The sequence below is a fragment of the Heliangelus exortis genome, chromosome 20, assembly GCF_036169615.1.
Source record: "Heliangelus exortis chromosome 20, bHelExo1.hap1, whole genome shotgun sequence".
In the NCBI taxonomy this organism is placed as follows: Eukaryota; Metazoa; Chordata; class Aves; order Apodiformes; family Trochilidae; genus Heliangelus; species Heliangelus exortis.
Window position 1 is genome coordinate 2,601,352 of NC_092441.1, and position 18,973 is coordinate 2,620,324.

The following is an 18,973-nucleotide window of genomic DNA, read 5'->3' on the forward strand; positions in this document are numbered from 1 at the left end:
TCACCATCATCTCACTGGCTCACCAAGTTTCAAACCACCCAGGCAGAGAACTGAGATTTTTTTCACTTACTGCTGACAAACACTTTCCTACCTTAATCTCCAGAACCTTGCAGCCCTCATTGCCTTGAGGAGCAGCTCAGGCCCAACCTGCTACTTAAGAGCTTTAAATATTTACTCTTCTGGGAAGTCTCAAGCAGGCCCCTGCTCACAACAACCTCCCTCAAACCCAGCTTTGTCAGACCCTGTGCTCACCAATGAATCAAGCTCTCCTCCTCCATCTCAGCAGAGCTCAGCAGGGACCTCATCTCCTGCCTCAGTGCACATCTCAGTCCTGCTGGAGGTTTCACTCCTTATCTTCCACTGACCTGCAGCTTCTTTGCTGAACCTGGCTGTAAGGACTGACCCTGGCACCAAGGTGCTCACTCTGAGCTTGCAGGAGCTTCTCTGAGGAGCAAAAACCCCAGAGCCCACAAAGCTGCTGATGGTGAAAGTTACACCCCAAGAGGAACAAACATCTTAACCCTTGTAGAGACACAAGGGAAAAAAGAGAAATCCACTGCTATCTAAAAGTTAAGCACAGAAAAACCCCCACTACTGCAGAACCTTGTGGGACGTGGTCTATAGGGCCCCTTCCTCATTAATTTAATCCAGTAATTCTCATTTCATACACACTGAAAACATTCCAGCTTATACAAACCCAGCCAGGCAGTGCATCAGGTGGGCTGCCCAGAAGTAACTTGATGCTATGGGCTGGGGTTTTTTTGTTTCTTTGAGACAAAAAAGCAGCAGGGGCTGTGCCAGCTCAGACTCCTGTCCTATTTCCAGCCGTGTTCCCCGAAGGCTCCTGCTCCTCCAGCACTTTGTCCTTTGGCTGCTCTCCAGCTGAACACCAGTTCAGGTCCCCTGCAGGAACGGGTCTCCTCAGGTCAGCTCCTAAAGCTCCACTCCAGTTCCCCCGTGTCACTTCTTGTGCAATCACCCAGTTCCTCTGCAGGAAGGAAGAGGCTTGAGAACCCAACCTACATCCAGCAGCACATGCAGAGAGGGGTTTTGTTACATCAGGAGCTTTGTGAAAGTGATGAAACTTCCCCTTGCTCACATCCAGCCTGGAACAGGTCTGCAGGTCACTGCTGAGCAGGGCAGGACCATTAAAATATTTCCAGTCAGAGCTCCAGGCAACCAGAGCTGAGCAAGAAGCCCAGGTGAATCTTGAATTACACCTCTCATGTTTGGCTTGAAACCCCCCCCAAACAAACACAATCGGTGGAGATGAGCTTGAGATGTTGTCATGGATTCCTCAGGTGGCCACTGCTTTGTAGGAAATAAAATAGGAGAAAAAAAAAATTATTTCAAAAAGCACTGAAGAGGTTGGTTTCCGAAGTCAGAGCATCCCCACAAATGGTGCTCGTTGGATGGAAGTTTCAGTGGTCAAGAGATGAGGTTGTGGTTGCTCAAACCCCTGAGGACAGGCAGGATTCAGTCACCAGTGCCCTGCAGAGCTGGGTTATGGCTCAGGGCACCTGGGAGGTTTAAAATTCTCATTTCAGAGGTGGCAGAGGCTGTGGGAGAGGGTGCAGCTTTCTGTGTATCCACTGCACGTTCACACACACACACACACAAAGAATTTTTACAGTTTATGTATTTCCATTATCAAGACAAACACTAACCTTGAGCACTAACTCCATAAACAAGCATGACTTGGGCTGAGTGTTTTCAGAGGGGGTGTCCACAGCATGCTGGCCAAATCCTGGGCTGGTGTGGAAAATGAAGCAGATCTCAATATATAAAAACTGAGAAGGAGAAATCACTGCTTTACTGCTTCACATTGCAGCCAGTGATCCATGTCTAGAGGAGGCAGAGCCTGCTTTATTCAGAAAACAGGTTAAAAAAAATTAAAAAACCTAATCCTGCAATACTGAGATACATGATTTATACAGAGCTTTGCCACTCATGACAGAACACACACGGGTGTCATCAATATTTTAAACACTGAGTACCACACTGGCTGCCAGATGCAAGTCAGCAATTCCCTTTTGCTGCTCGACTGGAGAGAAGCAGTCAGGCTGAACAAGAATCTGGAGGAGCCCTTTTAGCAAAGAGCTTGCATGAGACCAGAGCCTAATTCTATTACATATTTTATTTGAAACACAAGATGTGGCAGGAGCAGAACAGCTGGCCTGAACCAACCTCCCAAAACAGTCACTTGGCTGCCTCCACACATTATTAATTTGAAAAAAAAAATAAAATAATCTGTGATCCCAACATGAGGCTGTATATGTTTATTCATCGTCAGTAATTTTTGTACACAAGGCAAATATTAATAGTTGAAAGGCAACACTTTTGGAGAGTATGTACAGAGCAATGTACAAGCAAGTGTAAGAGGTTCTGAACTATTCATCAATTTCACCGTTTTATAAAAAGAAAGCAATGCTTTTTCTTCTAAGACCTTCCTTAGAAATAATTTATTGCCAATCTTAAACTAAAGCAAGGAGGAAAAAAAAAAATTTACAATAAAAAGTAGTCCCTGGAAAGTTTATAAAAAGTTAAACATATAAAATTGTAAGCCACAAACATTTATACAAAGCTAATACAAATCTTGGTTTTGTTAAAGATCTATGAGGTTGTTACAAAATATATTTTTACATAAAGGCTTCACGTAAGGTAAGCTCTCACTGCTACTGAAAGCGCAGGAAAGCAGTTTTAAATAGTCTGCAATTCAACTTATTTTCAAGTACAATGCAAAGAAATTGCAAAATGGCACTGTATTGCAATGCTGTGTAATTAAAAACAACAAAACAAACAACTATGTTAATGGTACCATCAAAGAGACAAGACCTGTAAAGTTAACTCGTGAACGATTCAGCCTGGCACGAAACTTCTGAGTTGTGAAACAGGAAATGTTCCTCTTGGAAAATGAACCTTCTGCAACTGTTCCTAAAAAGAAATAACCAGAGAAATCTTCCAATGGCAACGGGCATGTCAAACATGCCCAGTTCTTCATCTCCCAAACGTGACAAGCAGATGCAGTTTGACCACACTACCTGGGACTGATCAGAAATACCTTTGTGTGATGGAGCTGGAAACACCCACCTGACTGCAGCAATTTGCTAGAATAATTCTGATGGGTAAAATTTAAAGCTATTTACTAGACAAATGAGTTCAATATAACAGCCTTTGAGATCAATGAATCCACCTGGCTTTTTTTTTTTTTTTTTTTTAAGAGCAGATACTCTAGAAGAAAGCTTAAGTTTTACACAAACCGATGGCTTACGCTCCCACATACAATATATATAAAAAAAAAAAAAAAAAAAAAAGTAAAATTTTTAAAGCCCTGATGAACAGCCACAGTTTTCAGGTATCAATCAACTGAGTTTAACACACTGCAGCAGAGAACAGTTGCTAAAACACCAATTTCACCTTCAAGTACAGGAAGGCTGTACAAGACAGTGGTTTATCTCCATATGGTCAGTGATAAGTTTTAACAGAGCTCACTCCATCAAAGAGAACTAAGGAAGTTTTGGGAAACCTGATTTTCTACCTGCTTCCCCACTTTCACTACAGCTATGTCCTGATTTTATACCACAGACTGGTTTACACAAACAAGCTTCACCCTTCCTAGCCAACCATGACTCATTTGTTTGCTTCAGGATTAAAAATCAGCCTGTTCCAAACATCAGCCCTTCAGCTCTTGTACCAAAATATCCTGCTGTATAGAAAATAATATTTAGAAACAAATCTAAGAAGAACAGGATCCTCTGTGCTCCTTTTCAGGTAGCTAATTCAGTTTGAAGATGAAAAAAAGCCCAACTTTCATTCAGTTTATTTAGCCAGCATGTTAGCAGAGGATCCATGTAAACAGTTAAGCAAGGTTAGTTGCCTCACCCCCCCAGAAGAAGTGAGGGAGGGAAACGTGAGTGATTTGACTCAATCATTTCATTAAAATAATTTATTTCTGCCTGAGATTCATATAGTGCTTATCTACCAGGGCCCACCTTGTCAGAAGTGACCCAACACTCTGGGCTCCACCTTGCTCTCTTCCAGGCCCTGGTGTTCACAGGGAAAGTCAGCTGAAAGGATTAAAACCGTTTGGATTTTTGGGTGCTGGTTCAGGGAGAAGCCTGCTGAGTGTTTTTCCTGCTTTAGCTGACATCAGGAGTGCCCAGCACCTTGGCAATACCATTATTCTTGAACTGATATCAATTCTGAGGATTTTTAGTAAATCTAACAGGTCCCTTGATCCCCAATTCATTAACATTTTACAAAAATGTGCTTGTTTAGACAAATTCCTGGTCATGTAATTCACTGCTCAATCTTTAGTCTTTTCTGCAATCACCTAGCCTGACATCCTGCAAAACATGTACCACAGACCCCTCCCAAATTAATTATTTTAACCAGAGCAAAGACCAATCTCTTCTCAAAAAAGAAATTTGTTCAGACAACTGTGGGCAACAGAGAAAAAGCCCCAAACCTACTGCTCCTCTTGCTGACTAACAAGGGCAGAGATTTGTCCAATTTCTGCTTCCCAGCAGCAGACTTTGAGGCTACTACACAGGTTTGTTGTCAGCTCATGTAGCATTTATAGCTCAAGCAAATCAACCTGTCACCCTTCCACAAAGGGGAGATGGAGAACCTCTGGACTCTCCTTATAGGCACGTTGTCCAATCCTTTCAATAGTTTTTTTTTGGGGGGGTCTCTAGTTCATCATTCTTGAGTTGCTCACACACGACCTAAAGATGTCAAACCAGGACTAATCATTTCCATGTCCAGTAAGGACACAAAATCTACATTAAAAATCCCTAAAGATGATATTAATGCCCCTGACATGATTGTTGCATCCAGGCTTTGATTATGCTCTGTGACTTCTCCCAAGCTCTTTTCAGAATTCTTTCCTCCCCCCAATAGTGCCTTAATGCAGAAATCCCAGACTAACCTATGACTACTCATTGAACAATATAAAAAAATAAAAGTTTTTCCAAAGCACCTACCTAAATAAAAATACACTCTTCCCCTTCTACTGAGAGGAGAAGCAGGTACAGAGATGTTAATACAACTTACAGTCACAGTAAGTACAAGGCTAAGTTGGCAGCTTTCCTATGTCCTAGCAGGGACACTGCTCCAAGCAGTGAGCTGACTCTGTCACGCTTGCCACACGTGAGATATGGTCATTAAAAAATTAATTTAAGGAAGTATTGGCCACCATCATGATCCACAGGAATTGGCCAGGTCCGTGGGATAAAGTGGGAAGCTGAACTGCCTACCTGGCACTACAGGCTGGGGGCTGCACTGCTCTTGGAACCACAAGCTCACTTTGTAGTATTTTGGGTGATGTAGGAGAATTGATGGGCAAGAAGGTAGTTTTTATCACTTTTTTTTTTTCTTTTTCCCCATCACATGGCAACAGTAACAACCTCCCCTTAAAACAAACCGACAAAACAAACTCAAAAAAATTAAAACAAAACCACAATGAAAATTTTTGGTAAAATATTCTCAGTCACAGGCAGCACTCTGGAGTATGCTGTGCAACACATTTGGCTCAAGTACACTTAGGATTTTTAGACCCAACTGGAAAGTCTCAGAAAGAACTGCATCAGCTGAAGCAGGTTCTGCTGTAACATGTTCTTTCTTTTTTTTGTTTGTTTGTTTTTCAGAATAAAACATTCATCTTCACTGTGTGTCAGCTACACAAGGCCTCTGGAGGGAACACATAAGGCCACTGAAAATCCTGGAGGAGGACAGAACACCAGGAGGCACTTAGGTTTGCAAGTACTTCTCTCCATCACCAAATGCTTCCTGACCAAGATGAGGCACGTGGGGCAAGTAAAAATAAAGCAGTGCTGTATGAAAGCACTTCAAGGTAAGGTACCTACAGGGAACATCTGGTTAGTGAGGATCAGAAAGACAAGTTCAGCTTGCTCCCCATCCCCACATCAGACTTCAGAGGATTGTTTCAGAGTGCTCTGTGCTTCTCATGGCTCTAAGAGTGAAACCATGCACTGTGCCATTCCCTAACTCCTCATCACCAGACTTCTGCCTGCAACAAAACTTCCTGAGGGCTGTGCCTCAAGCTCCTCATCCAAGTGTTTTTTTAAAGCATCTCCCAGTCAAACCCCATGATTGACACTTGAACAGGAAGTATCTTGCAGCCAGGAATCCTGCCTTCAAACAGATGATTCCAGCAAGGGATTTAGGGGATTCCTAACCAACAATAGACCTGAGAAATCATAAATCAGCTATGGTATCACAGTCATCATAATGAAATTAGATATGAAAAGTCTTACCCCCCCCTCCCCCTTAAATTATTGCCACAGTCTAACAACTGCAGCAATCTCACTGAAGTTTGGACTGGGAATTCTGAAGGTGGAATGAATTTTCTAGAATAATGTTTGTAAAAGGTCAAATTTTTTCACTTTACAGGTAACTTAGACGTAGGTCTGCTATAAAATTACAACTTGAGTCAACTTGAAGCTACACTGGAAGAGATAAAGCCTGAATTTCTGCAGAAATTGGCAATAATGTTTTCAGCAGCAGCTTTTAGCCACATATCAAGAAGTCTGACAGGATCTGGATTTCTCTACTCCTGCTGTAAACTTCTAGTTTAAAAAAAAAAAAAAAAAAAAAAAAAGACGAAACAAAAAAAAACCAAAAAAAAAACCGAACAAACCAAAAACCAACACACAAAAGTTACTCAAATAAAAATGTCTTTTTGCACATCACTGTAACATGAGCTGCTTGAGGTTGTCGTGGAGGATGGTATCCTTGACATCACGGAAAACTAACCGGATGTTTTCTGTGTTAATAGCAGTGGTGAAGTGGTGGTAGAGGGGCTTCTGCTGCTGGTCCCGGCGTTTGGTACGAAAACAATCCACCAGGAATTTCTGGACATCTGTTAAGCAGTGGGGATCCCCTTCAAACTCTGGGAAATAGTCTTTGATGCTGACTTTTTGCACTTTTTCCTCGAGCAAGTCCGTCTTGTTTAAGAAGAGGATGATGGAGACGTTGCTGAACACCCTGTTATTGACTATTGTCTCAAAAATGTTCAGGGATTCCGTCAGGCGGTTCGTTTGCCGATCCTCCATCAGCACTTGGTCAAATTCACTGGAGGAAACCAGGAAAAGGATGGATGTGACACTGTCGAAGCACTCGAACCACCGCTTCCGTTCGGACCTCTGCCCGCCCACGTCGACCATTTTGAAAGGGACGTTTTTGATTTCGAAGTCGTACTCGTGGATCCCTTTCGTGGGCCTTCGTGCCAGCAGGATATCTTGCTGTGAGGGAAGATAATCCTAAAAGGGGAAAAAAAAAATAAATAAATGAAATTAAATAAAATAAAAGGAGAGTTTGGCGCAATTAGGATCTGAGGCAGAGGCGCGGTGAGTTGGAGTCAAGGGGGAAGCTTGCAGAGGAACGGTGTGAGGGTTTCAATCCTAAAAAAATCCTAAAAAAAAATTAAAATAAATGAAATAAAAGGAGAGTTTGGTAATTGGGATCTGAGGCTGTGATCTGGTGATCACAGCTGAGCTGGAGTCAAGAGGGAAGCCGGCAGAGGAAGAGCGTGAGGTTATGAATCCTAAAAAAATTTAAAATAAATGAAATAAAAGGAGAGTTTGGCAATTGGGATCTGAGGCAGAGGCGTGGTGTTCACAGCTGAGTTGGAGTCAAGGGGGAAGCTTGCAGAGGAACGGTGTGAGGGTTTCAATCCTTAAAAAATCCCCCCAAAAAATTAAAATAAATGAAATAAAAGGAGAGTTTGGCAATTGGGATCTGAGGCAGAGGCGCGGTGATCACAGCTGAGATGGAGTCAAGGGGGAAGCTGGCAGAGGAAGAGCGTGAGGTTATGAATCCTAAAAAAATCCTAAAAAAAATTAAAATAAATGAAATAAAAGGAGAGTTTGGCAATTGGGATCTGAGGCTGTGATCTGGTGATCACAGCTGAGCAGGAGGAGCATGAGGTTTTGAATCCCAAAAAAATCCTTAAAAAATTTAAAATAAACAAAATAAAAGGAGAGTTTGGCAATTGGGATCTGAGGCAGAGGCCTGGTGATCACAGCTGAGCTGGAGTCAAGAGGGAAGCTTGCAGAGGAACATTGTGAGGTTTTGAAACCTAAAAAAAATAACAAATAAATAAAATAAAAGGAGAGTTTGGCGCAATTAGGATCTGAGGCTGTGATCTGCTGATCACAGCTGAGTTGGAGTCAAGAGGGAAGCTTGCAGAGGAACAGTGTGAGGTTTTGAATCCTAAAAAAAATAAAATAAAATAAAATAAAAGGAGGATTTGGCAATTGGGATCTGAGGCAGAGGCCTGGTGATCACAGCTGAGTTGGAGTCAAGAGGGAAGCTTGCAGAGGAACAGGGTGAGGGTTTGAATCCTAAAAAAAAATAATAAATAAATAAAATAAAAGGAGAGTTTGGCAACTGGGATCTCAGGCAGAGGCCTGGTGATCACAGCTGAGTTGGAGTCAAGAGGGAAGCTTGCAGAGGAACAGGGTGAGGGTTTGAATAACTCCAGACACGTATGGATATTTATATGTTAACACTGAAACATTTAGGAAATAGGTAGAGTCCAAAGCAGGAAACACACCCCATACTGAATCAAAACATGGACCCCAGAGAACAGATGCTTTCCATTTGCCACATGACAAGGATCCATAAACAACCCAAGAGGTGCACCCTTGATTCCTCCTGCCAGTTACCATGATTCAGGATTATTTGAGGCTTCATTCATCCTTGTCCCACACAGCTGGAAAACACACAACACTGCAAGGCAGCAAATGGGTCTAAAACAGGTTTCTGAAATCAGGAACCACAGTAGCTCCTCGTGCTGACTGTGGGCACTCAGTTCCCATGTCCTCATTCACACTGGACAACTGCTTCTAGAAAAAGAGCTGTTCCACTCAGTGATTTTTAAGGCAATCAATTATGCCAGAAAATCAAAACCTCTAGCCTTGGATCTCAAGTTCTCCAGCTTCCCTTTTTCCTTAGAATTAAATAGGCAGGGTAAGTGGATTTTATTTATTTTTACTATTTTTTGACTCTTCCATGAACAGTCATCATCAGGGGATGCAGATGCTAATAGGAAGAGGAATTCTTGTTAGTCAGCTTTCAACAGCATGAAATTCAAGACTCGTATTGGGGATTCCTTCATTCTTAGAATTACACTTTTGCATAGGTTCCAAGTCTTTCTGCTACTTAAAAAAGTGCATCTGCAACAGACAGCTGGCTGGTGCTGAAGTTTAAAGCTCTGTTGCTCATTTTTATGGAAACCCTTCCATTTTCCCAGCATTTCTCACAGCTTCAGATTAGAGTGATTCAGGTTTCAGACTTGGAATTTCAGTGAATTATCTATGGTCTTCCTTTGACAGCACCAATTACCAGACTTGGAGCTTTTATAAAAGATGTGCAAGGGGTCCAAAAAAAGCCTGAGTCAATGAATAGGCTGGGTTGGGGAGAGGGAACAAACACACAAGTACATGGCTATTTAAATACTGCTATTCATGAAGTGAGCAAAATGTTCCAAAAACTCAAGTATCACTTTGCTTTAGTGTGTGAGCTGAAAAGTCAAAGGAGCTGGAGAAAGGCAGTTTTGTTTGAACTCCTGGGTTTCTTTATTTGAGCTGCCCATGACTAAGACACTGATTTTCATCATGGCATGAATTACAAAGCAGCTCTCTGAAGCACAGCCTCCCCACCCTGCACATCCAAACCCCACCCCACCTAAACCTGCAGGAGTTGAACTGCTAAAACAGCACCGTGGTCTCTCCAAACAGAGCAAGCTGCCAACCCCTGGTCTGATCAGCAGAAGCAGCTTTAAAGGATAATAAGAGTTTTCCTTTTTGTTACATTTCTCTTGGGTCTTTTCTACTAAAAAAAAAAAAAATTGTTGGAGAGGGAGAACAATGAGAAGATGAGAGCAATGACTGTATCAGATGTGGCTGGCACATGGGAAGGGATGCTGACTGTTGACATGTTGCAGGTTCAACACTTTTTCCATCTTTCAAACAGGAACAGATAACCTGTTATTCAGGAGGTTACTTTCAAGTTCCCAGAACAAAACCAGAAAGTCTCAGGAAATCTCAGGACTGACTGAAATCATTAAAGTAAATAAATAAAAAATTTATATAACAGGCAAAGCCTCATATACCTTGAATATTGAGACAAGTACAAAGCAAACTGTGCTGGGAGTTGGCCTGTAATGTTTATTCAGTAAAGCTTTCACGAACAAGGAGCTTATCCCTGGAATTCCTGAGAAATTTCCTCTCAAGTACTATTACTCATTTAAAATTCCTTCCACACTTGCAACCACAAATCAAATCCTTTCAAGTGCTCTCAAGTTTGACATGCACAGAAGATCTACCATGTTTTATACCAGATAATGTTACTCAGATGCAACAGTTTGCAAATGAGTGCACTGGAAGTCAAGTGGTTGGTATCCAGCCACCATTTGGCTCCAGGAAACCAAATGCCACAATTCCCAGCTAAAACACTGGGAAATTCCTTATCTTTTTGATGGACAATTATGCTTTCTCTCTCTCATGCCCCAGTCCTTGGGATACTAGCAGTTTGTGACTGCAGCAGCTCTGGACTAGGCTCTTTCTCACTGTTGATCCCATTTTCCATGTCTGAAGGCTGTAGCATTAGGTGAGGATTTTCCTTGGCCAGCACTGAGCATCATTTTTTTAAGTCCTTTCAATATTTCATGAGTCCATCACTGCTTCATCTGCAACCACCCCCAGGCACCCTCTCCTTTTCTATACACTGCCCCATCTTCCAATCTTTCTTTTTCACCATCCATTTTTGGGGTTTTTTTTTAAGGTTAAGAGGTTTATTGGGTTTTTGATTTTATTTCCAAGGACACCTGTTGCTATTGACTTGAACCACGTGCTTTCTTTCTGAATTATCTCCTCAAATTCTCTACAGTCTGCTTCCTTCTAAAGGACTTACTTTGGTTATCAGATAGCTCTTTTGGCTACCACATCCCTGTTTGCATAGTTCATGTTAGAATTTAAGGCATGAATAAGAACCAATCCCAACACAGAAAGCTGTGTCTCTCCGTGAGATATTTTGAATACATACAGCTTGCATTGGCAACTGAAATAACAACAAACAGTTACAAGGAATCCAGCCAATCCCAAGTGTATATGCCAGCTAGCTACTCTTATTTTGCTTATCTGATTAAATCTGAACATTAAGTTCTTTTCCCTATGTGCTGTTAACATCAGCTCCCTTCTGGCAAGAGGCACATGAATTGTAGATCTGTTTATAAGCAATTTAGTTGGAGGCCAAGGCAGTTGTAGCAGAAAACAAAAAACAACAGAAAAATACTTATATTGATAGAGTTTTGGGGAGGTAATCATTAGACAAATCTTGAAGATAGATAAGAATAAATCAGATCTTTGACTCAGAAAGAAAACTTACCCAGCACTTTTTCCAGAAAGATCTAAAGTTTTCTGCACAGCAGATCTTGAAGAGACTCTCTGTATCTCAGCACCATTTGGTCTCACTTGAAACCAGAAACACTGTAATTGAGAACTCAGTGTTCCCACAGCAACATCAGACCCACAATAAGTGGGCGTGTATACAAAAATATAAAAAACTAGTGACTAGTTTCACACTTTAATCAAAAAAATGGACCAAGAACTTCAAAAGGAAGATGGAAAAATCCTTACCCAAATGTATGGGGAAAAAAAAACTCAACAAGCAACCTTTGAAACTAAAGTGGCACTGGATTCAAAGCCCATCAGAAATCCAGCATTAGCAGAATGTGCAGCAGCTCATTACAGGGAGTGCAGTTTTCAAGATCAAATTTTCAAATCAAAATTCAGAGACCAAATATTGGAGTTCTCAAGCAAGGTCTCTATCTGGGAAGATTATGCACCCTGCAAGATGATCACCAGTGCTCTAGTTAGAAAAATGACAGTTCAAAGCAGGAGAATAGTCTGGCATAAAATTTAATTTTTATCTGTTGAAGAGAAGAAGAAAAATGAAATTAAGCATGAGGTAACAGGAATCAATTGAAGTGTTTTGGATTCCTTCATCATTTGTTTGCCATCAGCTGCAAATGACCATGGAGGAACTGCCTCCCCAGGGAGCAGAAGCTAGCATGCCAGTTTAAAGGCAGTTTTTCCACATGCTGTTTCAGTGAAACAACTGATGAGTGTGGGCACACAACTGCATTATTCAACAGTGGTCACCACTTCTATCAAAAAGTATTCTACACAAGCTTAAGCTTTGCTCCTAGAGAAAATCAATTTTATTCTGTACCTTGTCTATTTTAAGGTAGATGCTGCAGAGAGGTACCACTGACCTGGGCACTGATTTAACTTTGTGGTGCTAACTGGATATGTAAAAACAAAAGGAGTGACTTTTTTATATCAATCGGTACTGAAGTGGTACTTTAACACTTCCCACTGGACAAGCATTTGTAACTTGCTTTTTGTTCAACTTTCAGTAGAAGCTTTATTTCCAGAAAAGCTCCTGTCTCTTCCACTGCCCTGTGTTTGAGATGTCAGTGATGAACTGCTGAGATAATGGGACAAAGTTCATTAAAGATAAAGTTTTTTGAGTAGCCACTAATTCCATTTCATCAGGTTAAAACCAAGAGATTACAGAGACTACTTAAGACAAAAAAAGCAAAAAGAACTTACTTGTTCTCCAAGTTTATCCAAGTTGTCCAAGAAATACTTCACAGATTCCCCCTAAAAACAAAGCAAATGGTTATTTAAAAAGTGACACACTTAATCCCAATAGTTTACATTCTGCAGTCCAATTATTTTACTGAAATCTAAATTAAAGTGTTGTAAGCTTTAATCACTGCCATTTTTAAAGCAAGTGTCCTAAGAACACAACTAAGTCCAATCTCAAAAGCAGAGGTAGGCACATTTATAACAGCTCAGTTCTTTTCAAGTTGGGAATTGCTACCTAAATCCTACAGTGTTATTCACAGGGAGTATCAATGAAGCAATCATAGCTTCATTATGAAAAGATACATTCAGCTCTTCTATCCCTTTGAAGCCCCTGCACACAGAGGCACTCTGAGACAGGGGTTAATCACTGGGGACAAGTTAATTTGTCACTGCGTTGCCATACAGCCCCATTCCTACAGGAACTTCCCCTGAGCACAGTGAATGACTTGCAGAACAGAGGATGAGAAATCACAACAGATGAAACATTTCACTGAAGTTTTGCTTTCAGAGACCACGCTGGACAAGAACTCCTTACTCTGGGAGTACCAAGCAGCTCCATGCTGCACGATATCACACCTACTGGACAGGTTCTCTTCCAGACTCAAGCCATCACTGTCCTTGCAAATAGTAAATGCAGTTTTTAATCCCTCCAGTAATGCAGAACTATAAAGATTTTTTTTAATCTAAGCCTGAGCTCCAGTCAACTCTCAATGACTCTGTTATGTGTCTGGGATTAAGGCAGAACTCTTCCAAGGATGCTGCCGAGCCTGAGTACACCTGCAGGAGGTAACGAATCTCCCCATCATCACAGAAGCAGAAACATGCTTCCTTCTGAAAGCTCTTGATTACCAAGCTGTAACTTATTTACTTTATAGTAAATACAGAAAATAAACCATCTGTGTTTTCACTCTGCAGATGGAAAAGCAAGAATTCTGACTCAATTGTCTTGAGGAGAAATTCAAGAAGCATCCAACTCCATCCAAGCCAGACAAGTGAATCAGGACAAGGACTTCCAACCTCCTGATAATAACTTCCCCTCACTTGAAACTGAACTCTGCAAACTTACTAAGGAAGAATATCAAGCCTCAACATTAAAATATGTCATCCAAGCAGCAGTAAAACAGAGAAAATAACACTCCAGAAAGGGTTGTGGTAGACATACAAGGCACTAAAGAAAGTTACATAACACAGGGAGATGCCACACCTTGGAGTGTGCAATTTGGGCATCAAGTTTTAATTAGGCAAGACTGGGACTCTGGTTGAAACATGCCTTGTGCCTGACACACCTGCAGGGACAGAGTCCAATGCAGTCCTATCTCACATCACCTTCTATTTAACTGAACATGAGCAGTTTTCTGCAGGGTGACAAACTCCAGCAGTCACACTAAGAACCATTTTCAAGTCTGGTGGCACAGAGGAGCAATGACAGCAGGAAGTATTTTACTCCTCCTTCTTTTTCAGCACTTCAGAAATCCAGTCTATCCTCAACCCTGCAAGCAAAGTGAAGGGGCAAGAGCTTTCCTGTTTCACAGAAAATAAAAATACACAACCTTGATCCACACATCCATCAAGCTTCCCAAGAAGGAGTAACAGGATGAGAATTCAGGCCTTCCAAGTACGAAGACCACTGTCTGTAGCTGAATGTTAAGACAAAATAAAGTTTAAGGTCAGACTAAATTTCTTTTTTAGGTTCTAGTAGGAGCTGGCAACCCTCTTCCCCCAACTACAGATTTCAGACTCATTAAGTGAATTTATTCTAGAATACCTGGGTCTCAGAGGCTGTAAGCATGCAGGTGTGTGTGTGCATCCACACATATATTTTATTTTTGGCTCTTTTTTATACTATTTACAGCCATGCCTGCTCCCTAAAGAAACCTTCACTGGAGACACACACTGAGAAGACTGCTCAGCTTTCTAGGATCTTGGGTATCAAAGCCAATGGCCCTCCTGAAACTCAGGAGATCAAACTATAAAAGCAACCAGCTGCAAACTTAATCCTGTTAATAAAGCAGTCACATGCCTGCTTCTCTCCTCTACAGCTCCAGTGCAGCCACTGGGTTCTTCCCTCAGGAAAATCCATTCAGCCAGCCCACCCAACACACCAAGCAAGTGCTGGCAGCAGGATTCAACTCTGGATTTGAGGATAAAAGTTGTTCAAGCATTGGCTTTTATCAATTTGTATGGCATCAAGAATTTACAACAGCTTCAAATTTGTTATCTGTTCTTCCATCCCATTCCAGACACCTCTCCATATCACACAGCTACAAGCCTGGACCAGTGGTCATGTTCTTGCTGACCCATTAGCAGGCTAAGCTCTGCTAACTACAGATAGTTTTGAACATCAAGATACCACAACTAACAGATTGCTATCAGAATGCACTGCTGTGGAAATGAAGAGTTCTGACCCACTTTAAACAAGCTTCAAAAAAAAGCAGCATTACAAAGCAAACCAGGCAAGACTTCTGGTCATTTTCCAAATGGTTTAACCTAGGTGTGTTATGCACTTATGAAGAGAAACCCATTGAAAAAACCCACTACACAGCAACCAAAGAAACCCTTAATGCCAATAATTGTTAAAAATGAGTGAGAAAATGATCTATTCACAATCCTTTACAACAGCTTCTGTGTCAGGCCTCTTTTTGGTGGTGTTAATACAGAGCTAGACCTCACTTTTCAAGTTGATGACAGTGGCTCTATTCACGTGGCTGTATTCAACAGTTGTTGCATTCTAAAACTTCCCTTCAGACAAACTGGAAACTCTCTGGCTTACCCAAGGTGACCAGAAAGAAGAAACTGGGTTTCCCCACTCCCTGCAGTGTGGCTCACAGCATCCAGGCCCTGCCATGTGGAATAAATCATGCCAGTGAGGAGCCACACCAGGGACAAACCCAAGAGGAGATGGAGAAACTGCAGGAGCTGCTCCCAGGAAGAAGCTCTCTCCTCCTCCACTACATTCCTGTTGTCTTCACACCAGTACAACAGAAATTGAAATGAAAAAACTAGTTCAAAATTACAGTGATGGGAAAGCCTTGGATCAGTCACAGGTGAACCTTTGTTTTTTTTTTATAAATGCAGGTGAACCTTTTAAAATCTATTTTACAGTTGAGCAGTTCTGAAAACTTCTAAAGTTCAGTTAAAGGTCACTAGTGACCAGTTACCTTGCAGGAACCACACCACTGAGCCCTAATCAGCCACTGCCCTCTTCCTTCTGCTTAAATCAAAGCCCAAAGGTACCAATGGAAGCAACAAAGGCAAACTCAGGCTGGAGCACATTTCTTGTCTGCTCCTTGCCATGCTGCAATAAAGCAAACTTCTTGAACACCCTTCTTGAACCAATCCAACAGAATGAGTGGCCCACACATTAGCTCCAAAGATCTTCCAGTGTTAGGAGACTACGTTTTTGCTTTTTGGATAAAGGGTTCAAATAACCCATATTGGAATCTCAGATTTTAAGCAATCACTTTGCTTGTAGATGTCCTTTTTTTGCACAGATGGAGCATACACATCTCAGCTGCAGCCCTTCAGCCTCCTCCTGATTCAGAAATGCATATAAACCACAGGAAGTTGACTGTTAAATAACTTTATTCATAACTGTCAAGTATTCCATTTTCAGAAAGGTTTGATTCAAAACAGCTTGTGTGCCTCCTGGAGTCTTGTGATCCTTACTAAAGAAAGCCAAGCCCAGCCAAGTCACTTCATGATCAATGTACAAGTGATTTACAAGAAAACACAACTAAATCATCTTCTTACCAAGGTATTAAGTGTCACAACAGCTTCCCTTACAGCACTGCATTTATTTTATGAGCCTTGCTCATGCCTGTATAGTGAAATATCTCCAGTGTAATGCACTCTTTCCACAAGGACAGGATTCCAGCCTGTCCTGGGCAGTTACCCATAGCACAGCTGTATATTGGAACTGCTCCTGGGACCTTAAGTAAACAGATTAATTATTTTTCATAAACAAAACATGGCACAGAGAACTACTGCTGTCTGAAAGTTTGCTAGCCAGTGCCTAAAGGAAAGCAAGCACAAAAAAACTCTTAAGAAAAAAAAAAAGAAGGAGGGAAAAAAAAAAAGATGACATGAAATACACAACAGATGAACACATCTTTTCAACCCAGGAAGTGGCACCAATTTATTTGGTTTCCATGAAAACAATGTCAGCAATCTAAATATGATTTGTTGAAATCTTAGCATGGCCAAGTGCCTTTTTAGCTGTTCTGAGGGAACACAGACACTGCATTTTTTCCAACAGCAATCACTTAAAAAAAAAAAAAAAAAAAAAAAAAAAAAAAGGAGAAAAAGCATCAAATAAAGATCTAGTCATCACAAGGTTTAAAGAAAGAAACTTACATTTTATCAAACCATCAACGTTTGGCTGCAAGTTCAGTGGAACATACTGCACTGACAGGAGTTCTGAAGTATTTGAAAGAATAAATCATATAGTTAAAGAAAACAAGAGACACAACTTAGTATCTTAGATGAGAATTATAGGAACCACCAAAAATTCTCATCCTGATCTTACTCAAATCTCTGGGAAAAGAGAAACAGAGATTTCCTATTTTATTCAATGACAAAACCTACCAACAAACCAAATCAAAACAAAAAAACAACAGAAAAACTTTTTTAACAGCCCAGTTTAGAATAAGAACAGGTAACTACAATATTTTGAGGCTGGCATAAACTTCCCTAAATTTACAAATAAGCCAAACCCTCTGTAAAACTGGAAAAGCAGCTTGAAGGAAGAAAGATGATGGATGAATAACCAGAGCCTTAAAACTCATCTTACAATGCTCTAATAAGCCTTATAACAAACACTTCATTATCTATAGTTGGGTGTTGGCTTTTTTTTGTTTTGTTTTTTTCCCCTATTAGTGGCTTAATCCAGATAAATCCATATCTGGGGATTTTGGCAAAGATTCTCTAACCTTTATTTTCTTGAAACACTGCCCCAGGCTGATTGAAAAGAAGGCTGAAGTTGCACCACATGTCTTCTGAAATTTCAGTCACGAGCACAGAGATAAGGAATGGAGTCATGTTTTAGTCCAATCACTACAGATTTCCTAGTGGGAGAGGTATCAGAGAGCACCATAACATATACAGTATTTTAAAAGAAGGGTGCTAAAGGTATTTAGGGAAAAGTGTATTTACTCAGCAGTGTATTTACTCACTAAACTTCAAGTCTGGGTCAAAATATTTGTGTGTGTCCTAACACAAAACATTTCCTGGAGAGAAGAACGTTTCCTTTCCCTAAGTGTTTAATTATGGCCAGAACGATGTTAAAACCAGCACAAAATGGCACTCCAGAACAAAGCAGTCCCTATTTCTGTCCATGGGAACACCACTGCCAGCTGCCTCCCTAAACAAGGACAAACTGCTCTGCAAAGGCAGGGGATGGACCAGCTTTGAAAGGGTTAAAGCACAGATATCTGATGTCCAAGGCACTGTCTGTCAAGAGCAGACATTTCAGGATCTCAGAGCTTTTCTCTCCAGCTCATCCATTTCAAAAGTCATTTTAAAGCTGATCTGTCAATTTTCAAAGATAAAATTAAAGTACATTTGGATTAATTGCCACTTGTTTGGAAGACTGGGGAGTTTCAGACATTTGCTTATTATGCAGGAGCATAAAATAACCCTGTTCTCCCCCAGCAGACGTCACAACTGCATCACAGCTCATCCCACCTCTGCCCAGAGCAATATCCTATTTCCTCTTTTTGGCAGGGAGCTCAATTTGTCTTTGACTTTTTTGAAAGCAGTGAGAGCTGCATCACACGGTGTAGAAGTGAAACCTGTGCTGTGTTTGATCATACAAACTGAGTATCTGTCCTAAAAAAAAGACAAAAAAGGGGGGGGGGGGGGGGGAGGTTGAGGGTGCTGAGCAGCATGAAGCTACAAAAGCACCTACAAAGGAAGGCATCACACTAAGTTCATTTCATGGCTGACATTTTTATCTTGCATAATGGTGTTAACAAAGAAAGGTGAAGGGGTTTAAGAAGGCTTTTAACCCAATAATATCCCTTTAATCTATTATCCCCTATTTACCACGTAATCCAATTAATCCAGAATTCTCAAAATGTGGGTAAGAAATGGAAGAAGGCAGAGCACAGCAGCCTCAGCCCTGCACTACAACATCTGCATCTGCCCCAAGCACAGAGTTGTGGGTGGAAGAGGGGAGGCCAGGCCAGCCACCAGCAAGTCAATGGAGAACCAAATATTCCAAAAAAAGGCTCCAGTGTCATCTCCTTCTTCCCACCCTGAAATCAGTTTTGCATTGCTCTTCAAAATGCCACATT

The 18,973-nt window shown here is 41.1% G+C and overlaps 1 protein-coding gene across 1 annotated transcript in view; it reads right to left on the reverse strand.

Annotated features, from left to right (window-relative positions):
* Nucleotides 1-2,264: 2,264 nt before the first annotated feature.
* The window catches only part of GNA13 (G protein subunit alpha 13), a 28,106-nt gene continuing 11,397 nt past the window's right edge, over nucleotides 2,265-18,973 (reverse strand). The window contains exons 3-4 of the mRNA XM_071763775.1: nucleotides 12,642-12,692; nucleotides 2,265-7,283 (exon numbers count right to left, since the gene is read on the reverse strand). Of these exons, the coding sequence (XP_071619876.1) occupies nucleotides 6,711-7,283; nucleotides 12,642-12,692 (624 nt within the window). The 3' untranslated portion in view covers nucleotides 2,265-6,710. The remainder of the gene's footprint in view (nucleotides 7,284-12,641; nucleotides 12,693-18,973) is intronic.